Here is an 18,359-nt window from a genome sequence, read left to right as displayed (position 1 = left end):
GTTACTGGTAAAACTGTCTCGTAATGTAATGTGGGTGTCAGCTCTATTAAAAATTCACAATTTTTAATAAAGCTGACACCCACATTACATTACTTATTTACTTATTTATTTTATTTATAAGACGTGTAATGTTATCATTATAGTGTTGGGAGTTTCATTTAATATAAGCCATGATAATTATTTGGTTTAGGGTCTTTAATATATTTTTACACACTTATTACATTTAATATGTTTTTATGAACTAAATTTTACTACGTCTTCAGTATACCAGAAAACTCCAACCTTCTAGCATTTTTTTAATCACCATTTCCATATCTTATCAGCTATTATGGATTAGTCATATGCAATCATTTAAATTCATTCGAAGAAATAAATGAATTTTATTATAGATATATATATAAATTTGATTTACCGACGAATGTAGAGCTACCTCTTCAAAGAGCGTATTCACTCTGAAAAACTATCATCTTTTCATTTCTTTGGTAACTCTTGCAAATGTTTTGCGGTTTATGTGCTTGTTATAAATATTTTAATTTAGCTTAGATTAAACATTAATTCATTCCAGAGTATACAGTGCATCCCAAAAGTTATGTCTAAATTCATTTAAAATTCAGGGGTGTGTTCGGTAAAAAAAGCTCGGACCCGTTGATTTTTATTTCAAATTGCGCATTTTTGTACGTGAAGTTTGTATATACAGGGTTGCTCAAAAATAAATTACGACCATCAACTTAATTTTTTCAAATGAAAGCACCTTTTTTTATTTCATTTTTAAATTTCGCGTGGAATTCTACGTATGTGTCATGCATCATGTCCTATACCTAAAGTCAACAGTTATCGAAAAAAAGATTCATGTAACAAATAAAAAAAGAACAAAAATTAAGTTAAATGCTCAAAATAGTTGCCATGCACGGCTTGACAATATCCAAGGTGATCAATAAAGTCTCGTTGCACATTTTGAATCATTTCCGGAGATATGGCGCGCACTTCTCTGCGAATTCCCTCTTTCAAGTCGTCTAGATTATTTGGCCTATTAACAGGTATCCCCACAAAAAAAAGTCCATTGGTGTTAGGTCAGGCGACCTAGCAGGCCATTCGATGGGTCCTCCTCCTCCAAATTTAAGAAAATCGAGACACACTTGTCCCGTTTGTCTGTTCAAAGAAAAAGGGACCTATTACTCTTCCGCGCACTATTCCACACCACACATTTAGTTTTTGAGGGTACTGGGTGTTTACCTCCATCATCCAATGCGGATTTTCTGTTGCCCAATATCGACAATTTTGTCTGTTCACACTACCATTCAAACAGAACGTGGCTTCATCGGAAAAAATAATATTTGTTACTAAATTATTATTTAGATTGCACATGTTTTGTAAGCGTTCACAAAACTCATTTCGCCTATCGAAATCGTCATCAAATAATTCTTGCACAGGAATAACTTTGTAGGGATGATATTTGTGCTTTTTAACTATTCGATGAACTATAGATTTCGCCATGTGTAAATTTGCCCCAATCTGCGACAGAGGAGTGCATGGATTTTCTTCCAAAGAAAGCAAAACGTCAAGTTGTTCATTTTCATCTCGAGCAGAACGACCAGATTTCGACAGATCTTTAACATGACCGAATTTTCTAAATTTAGCCTCTATTCTACTCACCACCTTTTGACATATCGGAGGACGATCAGAATGGATTTCATTGAATAATTGAGCAGCTTCTCTTTGAGTACGTGTTCTATCACCAAACCCAATCACGCACAGAATTTCTATTTTTTCTCGTTCCGTTAACCATTATCCTCTACCATTGTGAAAACCGCAACTTTGCTCGTACACTTCACACTTGACAATATCTGTTTGGCGTACAACTGTCATACAGTTTCTATGAAAATACACGGTCACCAGCCAACAATAAAAAAACACGAATGAATGGAATTTTGCTCTGTATAAAAATTCTCAGAGATAAGGTGACGCGTAAGGTGAACTTCAATAATAATGTTTGGTCGTCTTTTTTTCGATAACTGTTGACTTTAGGTATAGAACATGATGCATGAAACATACGTAGAATTCCACGCGAAATTCAAAAAGAAATAAAAAAAGGTGCTTTTATTTGAAAAAATGAAGTTGATGGTCGTAATTTATTTTTGAGCAACCCTGTATATACAAACTTCACCTACAAAAATGCGCAACTTGTAATAAAAATCGACGGTTTCGAGCGTTTTTTTTTCGAACACACCCCTGAATTTTAAATGAATTTAGACATAACTTTTGGGATGCACTGTATATACAGTCTATCTTATTGTAATTGACTAAATCCAGTCACTCATTGCACCAATGAATCGAAGTAGTGGTATTCCTTCTGCATTGATTGCCAGGCTTTGTTAGACTGAAACATATACTGGCATTATTTTAATTAATTAGTAATTCTTTTAAATGGGTATATTTTTTTAAAACTTAATTTCCCAATATATACGCATACTTCCTACAAAATGCACTATATATTTTTAATTGAATACTAACCACCAAATGTTTTTTTACAGAACACAATGTATCTTCATATCTATAATGCGATCTTGCGGTTGTGTTAACCGCCACACACCCCCAGCCAATGATGCGCCACTATGAAAATGGCTAAACCCAAGAAGGTATTGAAAATACTCTTGGGTATCATAATTGGTGTGTTGTGCTCGCAGTTATTTGCCAATACTGAACATTTTTGTGCACCCCATTTTGTTGTTAAAAGTGAAAAGTTGGTAGACGATGTCGATTTGGTTGCCGGAAAATCGACACCTAGGAGCAAGAATCTTTTGTTTGTTGGTAAGTTGTATGTAATGTAATGTATCTAAAAAATAAAAGTACTTTTAGTATTTGAAACCTGCCTACCTATAATTAAATAGTTTTTTTTAATCTTAAATGTTTACATTTTACATATTGCCGATATTTCATGGGATTGCAGAGAAACTTTGTGCGAGACACGAAATCGGGTAAATTGGTGTAAATTTGTTCTTTTTTGATGTTATACAAAATAAAAAACAATAACAAGCTCCAAAAAATGAAAGTCTTATTTTTTATTTTATACTATATGAATGTTTAAAGTTTGTTGTTTAACGTATATCTATAAAATTCTCTAAAAAATCTAGACATGTCGAGTTTAAACATGCTGATGATAATCAGTTCCATTCCTCTTTAAATTAAGATGACATGCATAATGCCGAAGAGGTCATTAATAGTGTACTAAAGTACTTATTCATCTCTGAGCCATACAGAATCTCTTACTTACTGAAGTGTAAAAAATATAAAATTAAATGCCTTAGTAATAGTAAAAAATTGCCATCTTATATTCTATATAATTTTCTTTTTTACGTCTATTATATGGTGATACTAGTTGCTAGTATAAATTTACTTTTTGTAATAGAAATTTCGGAATAAAAAATATCTTCCTAGGCATAAAAATACAATTTTCGTATCGCGTATTTTTATATTTTAAACACAAATACTATTCCGCACTATTTAACGACTATTGATGATTTTTTTAATTCTATTTGTTTATTGACAAATGGCTAGGTGATGGCACAGTTATTATTATGAATGTTTTATATGGAGGGTGATAATTTATAACTTTTAATGGCTATATGTGAGAAACAAAAAGAAAACTAAAAATAATTTTTAGTACAGAGTTTCGATATAGCAGTTTTCAAATAAAAGATTACGTATGTAAGTTAAAATTGCATTTTTTCATTATTAATTTAAAACTTATTTTTATTCTTATTTTTATTGCTATTGTAGCATTTATCTTAAAACACTTAAATATTTATTTCTGCGCGTGCCCAAAAGAAGAGAGAGAAAGCGATAGTCAGAAAAAGACAGTGTTTTAAATCTTCGTTTCCTATTTTTACTTAACAGTACTGTGATTTTTATTTCCTCATATACTATTTCCTCGAGAAGTAGTATCGAAAACTCAAAATCCCGGGCCACCTTAAATCTCCCTGTCTAAATATCCTTCTAATATAACGTAAAAGTTACAGATATCCGATTTCTTGTTTGCTAGAAATGGGAATCCCAAAATGTCTTGGCTTATACTAGCCTACCTGTTTCAGTCTCATATAAGATGGTAAGCTATTTTTTTCACTGCGCCAGAATTGCGGCACAGCAGACTATTATCACTCCTATAAAGGCACGTTCAGTTTACAGTGACCGTTCATGGCTCCAATCAGATCCGCTATAGCTCCTTACTACAAAACTTTTAGTTACCCTATATACTTATCTTTGCTGCGCCAGCTTATACGGCTCAGCTTGGGGCAAAAGTAACCCTATATGTCCGAGATTGCGTAGGGAATGTGTGGAAAAGAAAAAGATAGGTCATAAGCGACACATACAATCAATAAAAGTAAAAGCGAACTAAAACTCAATTAATATATTGAGTGACGACAGTCAGGAAATAAAACAGGTCTTTATTTACAAAATTCTTAATTTATTTGATAGCTGTTGTTATTCGATCTTCTGGAACCCTCATCGAAGATAAGTTAGTTAAGCCATCTTGCACTTCAGCTAGCTATTTAGGTTAGTTAAAACTTACTTTGTGTAAGTTTCTCAGATGATATGTATCAATATCTATTCTTGATCCCATAAACCAGGTCCACCTTTGTCTTTATTTATTAACTTTTTATATGCATGTTAATTATTCTTTTTGATGTTCTTTTTACAACACTTTTCAGATAAAATTTCTCACACGGCTTGACTTTTGATGTTCTACGTGTATAACTATCTTTTACTAAAAAGTTTGATAATTCTTTTACAGTTCCTGTCAGAATTTTGCTTATAATGCCACAGGTCATTATATACAAATATTATTTAGAAATCATTACATAAAGAAAAAGAACTAATTATAGAATTGGTCTCATACTATAAATATGTAAACTCCCAAAGAATGTGTCGAGAACGAAAAGGCAAAAATCTATTGGGACAAAATTGTTATAACTGATCGCGAAATAATTAACAATGGACCAGATATCGTAGTCTTCAACAAAAAAATAAAAATAATAAATATAGATGATTTAACGATACCAAACGTAGCCAGTCGTAGCTAAAAAAATAAACAAATATTTCGACTTAAATAAAAAGTATATAGTCACCTCGGTGTGCTACGATCCACCCCATAGCTATCTCCGCTAGTGATCTTATAGAAGCTCTCCTGAACAAATATTTGGAAAAACTTAACATCTATGCAACCGACTATACTCACAATAGATTAAACACTATACACACAACAGATTATACTCACGGCTTACGAAGCTGCCTTATTGAGAACCTGTAGGTTCGTTTGCCATGCTCTCACACACGACTAGTTCGTTGACTATCCTGTCCTGAACTAAAAGCAATACCAACCAAGACAACTTATGGTAAAGAAATACTAATAATAATAATAGAAATAATATTAATTGTTAATTTTAAGCATTATAACAGACAAAAAAACTTAATTTCATATAACCAAGGCTACATACATATTAAATGTTAATCTTATCTTTAAACATATTTGATTTGCTGCAGCTTTATTGTCTAACTATTGAAAATTCAAGATCCTACATTATACGAAAAGGATCTTTGGAAAAAGGCAGAAGTGTGGCGGGTTATGGAAAGAGGCTCACGATGTCACATTACCTTCTAATAAAGATCACCACGCTTTATTATATTATCAGACAAATATTTAGGTACTTGTATGACTGGAAGTTTATAAGTAATAATAATATAAGTATTTTTTTACGGTTAGGCGCTTTTATTCTTGTACATAAGGTGTAATGTTATTATATAATAACTTTGAATTTTTTATGAAGAATGATAAAAGGCCATATATAACACTTGGATAAAAGGGATGAGGCAAGAGTCTCTATTATGGAGCATCTTATTATGGGGTAATTTTGCGTTTTAATGTTTAATAAAATACAATTTTATTTAAAACATTTATTTTGAATGCTCAAAATGTGATCTATTATTTCTAATACAGGCACGGACCCTATTTCTCATTTCCAAGTAATTCCTGAAGTTCTAATGCGCTGTACAGACATATTGTTGGAAGATTATTGGCCTTTCTCATTCCAAGACTTCAGTTTCCACTATCATCTAGTGGAATGATAGGAATCTTACAAGAACTTGGTAACAAGCACCCAACAAAAAATTGAATTTAGTCAAATTGTGCAGCTAGAATTACTGCAGAACCATTATTTTTTTGGCTCCTTAAAATATTTGCTTTAGTGATATACGCTCTTTCTATTTAAATGGGCACGGCACGTAAATAAACAAAACCCTTCTTACTAGAATGACGGACACCCACTAATGTTAAGAGAAGCACATCCCTACAAGTTAATCTTGTGGGGCTGGCATATTTTGAGTTGCAATTATTAGTTCGGTATTTATTAAAGTAAATTTATATAGCAAAATGTATGCTGACATGCCAGAAAGATCTATCAAACATCTGATAGTTCATGAATTAGAATCTCCCCTCACTTAAAATTTTTAATTTGGAATTTTATTTATTGAAAATAGGAAAGCAAAATATAAGATTATGATAAAAAGGTAACACTGATTGATAGTAAATGTATCTGCAAGTAAACAATACATCAGCTCTATAAATAAAAAAATCAGATATGTATTTAAAAAAAGGAAAATAATCGTAACGATTAAAAAAAAAAGTTTAAAATATCTTTGTTTAATAAACATATGCTGAAATGCTTTGTACCAAAATATTTTAAAGTGTTTCAAGCTGCAAATTGCTCTATTTATACTTTTTATAACCATTACTTTTCAACATAATCAATTACAAACTTATTTTTAGCAATATTGAGTCATCTATATTCTATCTAAAAACACAAATTCTAAAGAAACCTAAAAAACCAGATTAACGCGAAACATCGTAATACTAACTAAAACAAACTATTTTATATTTTGCAAATGCCGCATTTCCTTTACCCATAAAAATGTAAACACAGCCACACTGACCCACATTAATGACTAGTTTCACAGTCAAGTTTTTACTTTAACCTTGGTATAAAAGCCCAGTTTGTTTAATTTATATAGGGGCCAATGTTCTTTTTGTTATGAATTTATTATAAAAAAGTTTTCAGCATCTTATTTGGTTTAAATTTTTAGAAAAATTTACGAAAGATTTTTAAAGAAACTTAAAAAAATATGGGATAATTTCTTATAGAAGTCATAAAAGAAGTCGTTCAATATTTTTTTATTATTAATATATTAAATGTTTAATTATATTCTAATTAACATCGTAGTATGGTAATTCAAAATATCTACTTTTTAGAAGGTTTAAATATATTTTCGTAAAATCATTTATGAGTTACTGACAGAACATACTAGGTACATAGATCTAAAAAGTATTAATCTAATTAATTGCTAACTAAGTAGCAACAATAAAAATTATATAATAAAAAATAAAAAACTGAAATATTTTGTAATGGTGATACCGGGCCGTTAGTAATGTAATGTGAAGTAGTATTATGATAACATCTTCATAGCAAGTCTGTGGTTCATCAAACCAGTTAAATAGTATCTAAACTTTTTTTTAATTTTAAAGGAAAGTATTGGACTTTGTAAAGATCCATATTTAGTAGTAAATTGGCGAAACGTATTTTAGAACTGCTTGTCTCATAATTAAATAATTTAGTATCATTTCATCATTTAGAATTTCCTCGGTTTTTTAGATCTTATAGTTTGTTTTTAAAATTCAGGAACGAAAAATATTTTATATTTACACTATTGGCTAAAGTAGAGAAACTTTTTAAAATTCGTTTTATTGTCAAAACTTTCAGTATTTAAATTTCCTAAAAAGATTGTCGCTCTTAAACGGCGTTTTTTCCATCACACTTCACTTTCCTTTTATCAGTTGTTTATTTATAGTATCAATCCAAATATTTTAGATTGTACATAAATAGAGAAACTTACATAAGAATTTACAAAGAACCAAATTTAGTATTTATTTCGCTTTACGTGAGATCTGTTAACAGTTTTTTAGTAAATATGCCACGCGACAGATGTTTGTCGGAATAGTTCATGCACACAAGAGTGGTGTTCGTCAAGTGGATATAAGAAAAATGCACGTTTTTAAGTTTTAAACACGAAACTCGTTAAACGGTATCAAAAAAGTGATCGCTCGAGAAAACCAACCAAAAAAATTGAAATAATAATGAAAAAAATTTCAAAATTGGTAAATAACATTTTAATTAAATAAATTTCCTGGTCCTAATGGTAGTTTTAAGACCATACAAAGACGTCTAAGCGAGGCAGGATTATTTAGTCAAAGAGCCGCTAAAAAAACCACTATTCAGCAGGCAGAACCAGAAGGCTCAACTCAACTTGACGGAAAAATATTGGTATTGTACAATCAATGAGTGAAAAAAGGTATTTTTACTGATGAAAGTAAATTTAATTTATTTGGGTCTTGATTGGGATTTGATATCGTGGGTACATCGCCCAGAAGGCAAAAGATTTGATTTAAAGTATACAAAGCCTACTGTAAAGCATGATGGTGGATCCTGCATAATAGGGGGTTGCTTTTCTGGGTACGGTATGGGACCATTACTGGACATGTTATTGAGGGTATTACAGATCGATTTGTGTATTTAGATATTCTAAAAAATGTAATTTTACCATTTGCTGAGGATAATTTACCATTGACCTGGATATGTCAGCAGGTAACGAAAACATAAATCAAAGGTAATTGAAGAATGATTTTTATCAGAAAAGATTGGTATTATGGATTTTCCTGCACAAAGTCCCGATCTTAATCCTATTTAAAACCTCTGGGAGGCTGGTCGCGTACTGACTGTCGTACAAGACAACAGCAGATCAGCAATAAAAATGATCTAGTAAAAGTTTTCCAAGAATCCTGGAATTCTATTAGAGAAGAATCCATTATAAATCATTTGGAATCCATGCCAAACCAATGTCGCGAGATTATTGCCAATAATCTCGCGATATTAATTTTATTAGTTTAGAAAAAAGTATTATGTTGGAATATTTAGTAAAAAATTTGGTTTCTCTACTTTTGTCTCTCGAGTACTTTGTTTATTTAAATAAAATATTCGGTTTTCATTATATAGTTTGTGACTTTACCGAAATAGAATCTTTAAAAATATTGTTAATTTTCGATATGTATAGAACTGCATTACTCTCAGCATACTCAAATAAAACCTAATAATTAAAAGTTTTTCTACTTTTGTCCTATAGGGTATTTTGAGTAAGAAGTTCAATATCTAGATCCTAGATATTATCTCACTACCTTCAGAAATATTCCATTTATTGAGATTTAACAAGTTTTTTTATTTTTTAAAATCACGTTGACATGTTTCCAGAAACCGCATCGATCGTCAGTAGGAAAACTATAATAAGGAATAATCTGAAAATTTGACAGTATACTAAAGTCGATGGAGACAACTCCGCTAAAATATTTTCAAGATGACGGCACTTTCAGTCATACCGACAAGGTATCGGGATGGTGTCAACTTCGTTATTTTAAATGGAACACCCTATTTTTTTTAGAGTTTTGTTTTTGTTTTTATAAAATTTTGTTAATTATTAATACAGGTTTGTCAAAAAAAGTTTAAACAAACAAGTTTACTAAGAATGTGATAAAGCAATAACTAAGAAAGAAGAAACAACCACCAAATACTGTTAAGAAAATTATACAAAACTGTAAGAGTTGGATTTGTAAGAGTCAATGCGCAGAAACACGAGCACAAAAATTAACTAGTTATTCCTATGAAAATATTCAAATAGAATGCATAGTTATAATAATTATCTTAATAAATATTTGAACTGATGCTGTTGAACTTCTACACATTTCTCGTACCTACGTAGTAAATCGTCCGTAATAAGTTAAAGCTAAGTTTTTCAAATGCAGCACTGATCCTCCACATGCATTTTTTTTTGGTGGTTACTGACTGTATTATAAATTTTATTTTCCACTGTTCCCTAGATAATAAACCGAGTACTGCCAAATCTACTTGGGGAGCGGGTGACCAAAATGTGGTCCGTTGTTAGCTATCTATTAATTGTAAAACATATTTTATAGCTGATTATTGACTAAATATCATGCCGCCCATGTTTTCTTAGAGCACAATAAGCATTAAATTGCCAGAACTCTTAAAAATTTACTTTTTTAAATTAAAGCACATTTATGTCGCTCCAATAACAGAAATTTCATAGGTTCAAAATCCAATTATTCGTAAATTTTGCTTGTCCAGATAATATTAACCAAAAAAAAACAACATCACAGAATGCTACTCTTCATGGAAAGTCGACTTTTTAATATGCTGAACGATGAAAAAGACATATGAATGACACTTTTTCGTAAATTTTTTTTTTAATTGACGACTGAGATATTTCCGATTTGAATCCTACTTGCCTGGTAGATATTCTTGGGACTGACACAAAATATCCCAAAATTGCAATTTCAATATTTTCATTGTTAACTACTGATTTATTTTATCACTCTCTTGAAAGTTTTTTCATTTCCATTTTTCTTTTTTGACCACTCTTTATTATTAATTATCAAAATTTCATATAAAGTCTGTACAGTTTGGTGCTCATCTACAAGAAACCCTAACAAAACATAATAATAAAAGTTTCCTTATATGAAAAATCTATAATTATTTTATGGCCTGCAAACGATATTTCTGACTTAAGACTTAAATATGTCGAAAGCTGCTGGACTTAGATATATGAATTATACACAGAAAGTATTTAGATTCTAATGCAGAAATTGCAAATGCCTTAATATATAGGGTGTTCCATTTAAAATAACGAAGTTGATACCGAATCGTATAACCGGAAGTGCAGCCATCTTGAAAATATCTTTCACTTAAAATTCAGGAGTGGGTTCGAAAAAAAACGAACTCGGACACGTCGATTTTTATTTTTTATCGCGATTTTTTTGATGATTAATTCATGTATATAGGGTAGACCAAAAATGAGCTACGACTATCTACTTAATTTTTTTTTAATAGAAACACCCATTTTATTTTATTTTTTAATTCTGTTTAAAATTTTAAGTATATTTTGTATACCATGTCCTATACCTAACCTCAAAATTTATTAAGAAATTTGCGATAAAATTTTTTATAAATAACCATGAATTTTTGGAACAATTTATAAAAACAAACAAATCAAAAAAAATAAAATAAACGTTCAAATTGTTGACCATTAACTTCCTGCAGTAACCACCATACCTTACCAATATTTTTTGCAAATATGTGAATTGGAAGGGGTGGTTTTATTGAATGGCTATCAAGGTCACCAGATTTAACCCCATTGGGTTTTTATCTATCGGTTATCTAAAATCTAAAGTTTATTTTGATAAACCTGAAAGTTTAGAATTAAAAAATAGAATTAGAGCCAAAATACAACAAATCCGGCCTCAAACAATCAGTAAAGTATTACAAGAATTTCAACATCGACTTGGTTACTGTCAGGAAGTTAATGGTCAACAATTTGAACAATTATTTTATTTTTTTTGTTTTGTTTGTTTTTATAAACTGTTAAAAAATTCATGATTATTCATAAAAAATTTTATCGCAAATTTCTTAATAAATTTTGAGGTTAGGTATAGGATATGGTATACAAAATATACTTCAAATTTTAAATAGAATTAAAAAATAAAATAAAAAATGGGTGTTTCTCTTAAAAAAAATTAAGTAGATAGTTGTAGCTCATTTTTGGTCTACCCTATATACATGAATTCATCATTAAAAAAATCGCGACAAAAAATGAAAATTAACGTGTCCGAGCGTTTTTTTCAAACACACCACTGAATTTTAAATGAATTTGTTCCAACTTGCACGTTCTCACTGTATATTATTATACCGGGTGGTGCGTCACCGAGCGGAAAATAGGAAATCCCATGTAAATGTAAGGAGGTCAATTATTGGCTTCCCTGTACATTTTACAGAAAAAATTTAAGATCACTTTTTGAAGAGACCAATCTGGTAAACCCTCGTACAAAGTTTCAAAAAATTTTAATAAGGGGTGTGTTCGAAAAAAAACGCTCGGACACGTTAATTTTCATTTTTTGTCGCGATTTTTTTGATGATGAATTTATGTATATAGGGTAGACCAAAAATGAGCTGCGACGCATTACCCGGTATATGCAATTAGATTCGTTTTAGATTTCCTAATTACAGTTTTTCGATGCGTCTCTTGGAGACTCATTCTGTATGTACTATTTCACTCTTAAATAAATAAATAAGAACTACGATACTTAGATTTATACAAAAGAGTTCATACATTAGAAAATTAAACAGTTGCGATTTGTTTAATAATATGATTTAATTCTGCTAATCTCCGAAATTGTGCTAAAAAATAAAATAGTAATAAAAAAAAATAGTAATAAAAATAATTCGTTTTTCGAGAAAAAAAATTTTAAAATAATCAATAAGGTCAAGTACTTAAACGATATTTCGAAAAAATTTATATGAGAGATATGGATAATCTCAAAACCAAGAGAATGATTTTTTTTAATTACTCAGGGCCAGAACTAATTAAAATATCAATACAGATTTTAAAGCAGTTTTATAGTAAATAATAATTTTTTTAGTCTCTGATAGTAACTAAATATCTGTTCTCAAATTTAATATAAATGCATTCCTAAGAAAAAAAAACTTTTTGCCCTTCACAAGTCAAATCAAAGCGAAACTTTTTACCAAACTAAGCTATTAAATATAATTATTTACTTATAAAGGTTATAAGGCATACTTCCTACAAAATTTCTTTTTCCCATATACTAATGCAGTACCGTCATCTCGTGGCGAAAAGGACACACTAATTTTTCCTGCAGTTATTTATTTATTTACAGCAAACTATCTTACAAACCAGATAACTATATAAAAAAAGATTGAAGGCTACAAAACAAATGAAAATACAAAATTAAACCAAATGAAATAGAAAACGAGATAAAGACTAAATATGACTAAACAGTAACAGGCTATATTGCTGCCAAATTAAAATTATTCAGAAAAATGTTGTACCTCCATATAAATACCAATAGTTTCAAATATTATTATATTATTTTTATATATAACTTTACTGCAGTATCTGCAAAAAGATCGTCGTACCTTAGCTTAGAATTTAATAGGTTACACATTAAATAAACTGGTGACAATTTTAGAACATTTGTACGAGGTGTCTGTAAGTAAAAGAAATTTCCGAGGCGAGAATTCAAATGTGGCAATTTAATAATTTTTGAGTTGGAAACAGTTTTTCAATAAGATGAGGCACCGCCTCACTTTAACAGAAATGTTGGAGAATATTTAACTAATACTTACCCTATTCAGTGGATTGGTTGTCAAAGATCTACTGGCTAGCGAGGTCGCCCGATATTACACCTCTGGACTTTTTTTTATGGGGCTACTTAAAACAAAAAGTCTACGTCACCCAGCCAGAATCTATCTTCGATTTACGTTAAAGGATAATTGATGCATGTCGCAATATTGATATTGCCACTTTCCAAAATGTCCGTGAAGAGTTCTCCAATAGATTATTTTATTGTCTTGAAGTTAATGGTGCATATTTTCAACATCTTTTGAAGTGAAATAGTGACAATTCTGTGTTACCTAAAGTTTAATTATTTTGAATGGAAATAAAAATGTGAAAAATAAGATATTAAAAGGCTGCTATTTTGCTATGGGTAGAAGGAACGACCTAATCATTAGGACCATAAAGCATATAGTATGAGCTTTCAAACGATGTATTGCATGACCTCCTTTTCTATTTGTTCGTTTTGTAAAATAAGCTAGGGAGCAAAAAGTAGTATTTAGGTTGCTTATAATGTGTGCCAAATTTTAAATTTGTCTATAAACGCATTCAAAAGATAAGAGGGAAGGGGGATAATTAAGGGCCGTACTGTATAGTCAGAAAATATAGTTATTAAATACAAAAACAACTTTAAGGATCAGGTTACACTCGTCAATTTTTTTAAATATTTTTTTATGATTGTACAACATTAAAATTAAAATTTAAATAACAGTCGAGCACAATTCCAATTTTGCAATTGATCTCTTGGCAACGTCGACAATTTCTGTCCGAAGTTCGATAGCTAAACTATACGTCTCAAAATTATCTGTTAATTATTTCCGTTTTTTAGTTCAATTCTATAGATAAATAGAGAGATAACTTAACAGATAAACTATGTAACAGAGCAAAACAAAGGTAAGGACACAAAGTCACGGTCTCATCAAATCCATATAATTTTTTAAAAGCTACACGTGTTTCGCTCCTATCGGAGCATCATCAGGCCTAGAAAAAAAACATTAAGATATTTTTCACAAAAAGAACGCTTATAAAACTCATTACCTAGACTTACACAGATCACATTACAACTAACAACAAAAGAAAAGCTAGGTTAAGTTAACAATTCCCACCATAGATAAAAATGTATGCTTAAAAAAAATAAAAAATGTAAAATGTCACCAGTGGGGAACGATCCAGCAACCTTTAGATTCACAGGCGCGCGTCTAACCCATAGGCCACCAAGTAACATGATCAAACATGGGGAACAATCCGAACTATACTATTAAGTGTGAATATAAGTAAACAATCTTAACAATAAAAACTAAAAATATCTAGAATCGAAAAAGAAAAGACTTTTTAAGAGAGGTTGTTATAAATGAGGTAAGGTTCAAACGTGAAAATATCGTTCACACACACAAGGACAGGGCTCTTCTTTAGTTCTTCTTTAGTTATTTCCATTTTTTCTAACAAGTCCAGTTTTTTGCCTTTTGAGCACTCATGCAAAATATCCGCTTCCTGAGTTAAAGAAAAACCATGTGAGGAGGCCAATAAATGATTTGCAAACGCCGATTTAGTTTCGATCATGTCAGTATCCCTATACCTGTCCACCAAACTTGCATGTTCCTTTATTCTGGTGGAAATTTTTCTCCCCGATTGCCCTATGTAAATGGCATTACATCTTAATGAATATACCCCTGATTTTGAAAAGAAATCTGCCTTATCTATTGTACTAACTAGCTGACTTTTTAAACTGTTTGTAGTTTTAAAAGCAATTGTAAGATTTGTAGACTTGAAAAACTTTGCAAGCTGAAAAGAAATATTACCAAAAAATGTAATATTTCTGGTAATATTTCTGAAAGGGGGATGTTGAAAAGGCGATAGAAAAGGGAATTAAAAGAGGCAAATTTGTAGGAATAAGGGGAGTTTGAGGAGTATTGGATGACATTGTCCGTAGTGGTGGGTTTGCGGTAGATCTCAAATTCAAGTTTGTTGGTATTTTTTGAAATAAGCACATCCAGAAAAGGTAACTTTCCATCTCTTTCTTCTTCAATGGTAAACGAGATATTTGCGTGAAGAGAGTTTATAGAAATAAGAAAATCCGCCAATTCTAGATCATTTCCATACCATACTCCAAAAATATCATCCACGTATCTCCTATATACAGTGAGAAAAGCACCAAACTTGACAACTCATTGACAATCCTTTTCTCCAAATGGTGCATAAAAATCTCACTGAGAAGAGGAGAGAGGCAAGACCCCATTGCTAGTCCAGTAACTTGTCTAAAAAACCTGTTGTTTGAAACGAAAAAATTCTGATCAAGTACTAGCTTGAGGAGTGTTAAAAGATCATCAACAATAAATCTATCAAGCGGTGACTTAAGCAAAAGGGACCTGATTAGATCAAGGCAATTACCAGGTGGAATGCTTGGAAATAAGTTCTTAACGTCGAGAGAAATTAGTTTTGCACCCACTAGTATGCAGATATTTTTTAAAAAATTTGTCAACTCTACTGAATTTTTTGTGGAATAAGTACTTCTGAAACCAGTTACATCTCTGAGTGTGGTATTTAACCAGGCTGACAAGTTGTAACAAGGTGAGTTTACAAACGATACTACTGGCCTAATAGGGAGATTGGGTTAGGATTTTAGGAAGGCCGTAGAGGCGAGGAGTTCTGGGATTCATAGGGTATAATTTTTCTTTCCTAGTATGTAGAAAAAAAATGTATATAGAAAAAATTCTAAAGTCAGATTACACCTATCAAGGGTTTGTTTAACCTTGGAGAAAAAAGAGCTAGTAGGATCTTTGCTTACATTAACAAAATCACCCGAACCCAAAAAATCCAAAACCTTCCCTACGTAATCATCCCTCTTAAGATAATCAGGCAATCACCCTTGTCAGCTTTCGAAAGGATTAAATCGTGATTCTTTATTTTATTTTTAAGAGAAGTTAGATGTTTATTATTAAAATTAGATTTATTAGAATTTGAGTTATAGAATTAGAATTTAAGTTCTTAGGCCTGATGATGCTCCGATAGGAGCGAAACACGTGTAGCTTTTAAAAAATTATATAGATTTGATGAAACTGTGACTTTGTGTCCTTACCTTTGTTTTGTTTTCGTTTGGTCTCTTAGAGAAAAATGGATGATACGTTTCTATATGTAACAGAGGTAAATAGGATTGGTTCGTACAAACTTCATTAGCTACCATTATATTATGATTTGTTTTTGTCCAGAAGATGACTTTCTTTTTATTTATTTATTTATTTACACCACTTCACAGAATAAATTCCAATTAATGAGTGGGAAAATTACAACAATAAATTACAAAACATAGGTATCTTAAGAAAATCAAAAAGAATACAATATTATCAATAATTACAAGCAAATGGTATTAAAAGAAATATAGACAAAGTAAATTAAAGGTAAAACATCTAGGAAAAGTGTACCCTTTTAATTTCCGACAAACTGCAATTAAAGATGTCACACTGATCCAGAACAGAGTCATGTATGTTACATGCTCTGCGCAGAGGAGAAAATTTACAAATGTTGGTTCTAGGTCTTGATAGGTAAAAAGTTGATGTATTCCTTGCTGATATGCGAGGCACATGAAAATTTAGTTGCTGCAATAGATCTGGTGAATCAATAATATTATTTACCAACTTAAATAAAAATTGCAAATCAGCGGATTTTCGCCGATCCTCCAGCAAAGCAAACGAAAATCTTTCCAATAAACGCTGATGTGGGAAACCAATTTCTGGGTACACTCCGTCACTCTTGTACCAAAGATATTTGAGAAATTTTCGTTGAATATTTTCAAGTTCATGAATATGATTTGTATAATATGGTGACCAAACTTGGGATGCATATTCCAATATTGATCTGACATAAGAAAAGTACAGAATTTTTAGACTAAGAACATTATTAAAATTTTGCGAGTTCCTGATGATATATCCCAACATTCTATAACTGCGCTTGACAATATCTAAAATATGCGGTTGAAAAGAGAAAGAGCTGTCAAAGATCACCCCTAAATCTCTAAATTCAGTTGATCTAGGCAGAATAACATCATCTATGGTATAGTTGTAAGTAATGAAGTTTTTCTTTAAGCCAAATGAGACAACATTACATTTAGCCGCATTAAGGGGTAGATTATTATTTTTACACCATGTATTCAAAAGACTTAAATTATTTTGTAGCCGCTCACAATCCAAAATAGAGTCAATTCTAATATATAGTTTATTGTCATCTGCGTACAGCAGGCTATTAACATCAAGTTGGTCAGATATTGTATTAATGAATGAGTTGAAAAGAAGTGGTCCCAGAATTGAGCCCTGTGGGACTCCGGAAGTGGCAACTATCTGCACCGAACTACGACCAAAACATTCCACGTGTTGTGGTCGCTCGGTAAGATAGGACTGTAAAAGATTTGACAAAGAAGAAGAAAATCCATAATATAGGTCGAAATTATTAATGAGAATGTTGTGGTCTAGTCGGTCAAATGCTTTTGAAAAGTCTGTATAAATAACATCGACTTGAGAGTTTGCATTTATTGATTCGGTGATATATTCTGTAAGAGAAATCAAATTTGTAGTGGTAGATCTACCTTTCATGAATCCATGTTGTCGAGTATTTATAAGACTCCCCACTTTAGGATATAAAGCAGAATGAAGTGCGCGCTCAAAACATTTGGAGAAGTTATTTATTATTGTGATAGGCCGGTAATTTTCAACCATGTTTTTGTCATTCTTTTTATGTATGGGAACAATTTTAGACGACTTCCAAAGATCAGGAAAACATTCTTGTTTAAGGGCCAAGTTAAAAAGAATTGTTAATGGTTTTGCAAAAACATGTCTACAGTCTGATAAAAGAAATGCGGGTATTTTGTCAGGTCCAACTATCGGTGTGGGTTTTATAGTTTTTAAAGCACTTAATACCTCGTTTTCAGTAAATCTAGTTATGGTTATGCACTCCGGGTACGGTGTCTGAATATTATTAGAGTTAGAGGCTTGAGGTGAACTAAAAGTCGTGTATGAGCTCCGAAAGAAAGCTGCAAATGCATCAGTAATACTCTGCGGATCCGA

General features: G+C 31.1%; 1 protein-coding gene across 2 annotated transcripts in view; it reads left to right on the top strand.

Moving 5' to 3' along the window:
• Positions 1 to 18,359, top strand: part of LOC126734377 (chondroitin sulfate synthase 1) — a 493,776-nt gene that overhangs the window by 19,830 nt on the left and 455,587 nt on the right. For both annotated transcript variants that reach the window (XM_050437976.1, XM_050437975.1), the window contains exon 2: positions 2,532 to 2,808. In XM_050437976.1, the coding sequence (XP_050293933.1) occupies positions 2,613 to 2,808 (196 nt within the window). In that variant the 5' untranslated portion in view covers positions 2,532 to 2,612. The remainder of the gene's footprint in view (positions 1 to 2,531; positions 2,809 to 18,359) is intronic.

The sequence above is a fragment of the Anthonomus grandis genome, chromosome 3 (genome assembly GCF_022605725.1).
Source record: "Anthonomus grandis grandis chromosome 3, icAntGran1.3, whole genome shotgun sequence".
Taxonomy (NCBI): Eukaryota; Metazoa; Arthropoda; class Insecta; order Coleoptera; family Curculionidae; genus Anthonomus; species Anthonomus grandis.
This window is presented reverse-complemented; position numbering and strand designations above follow the sequence as displayed.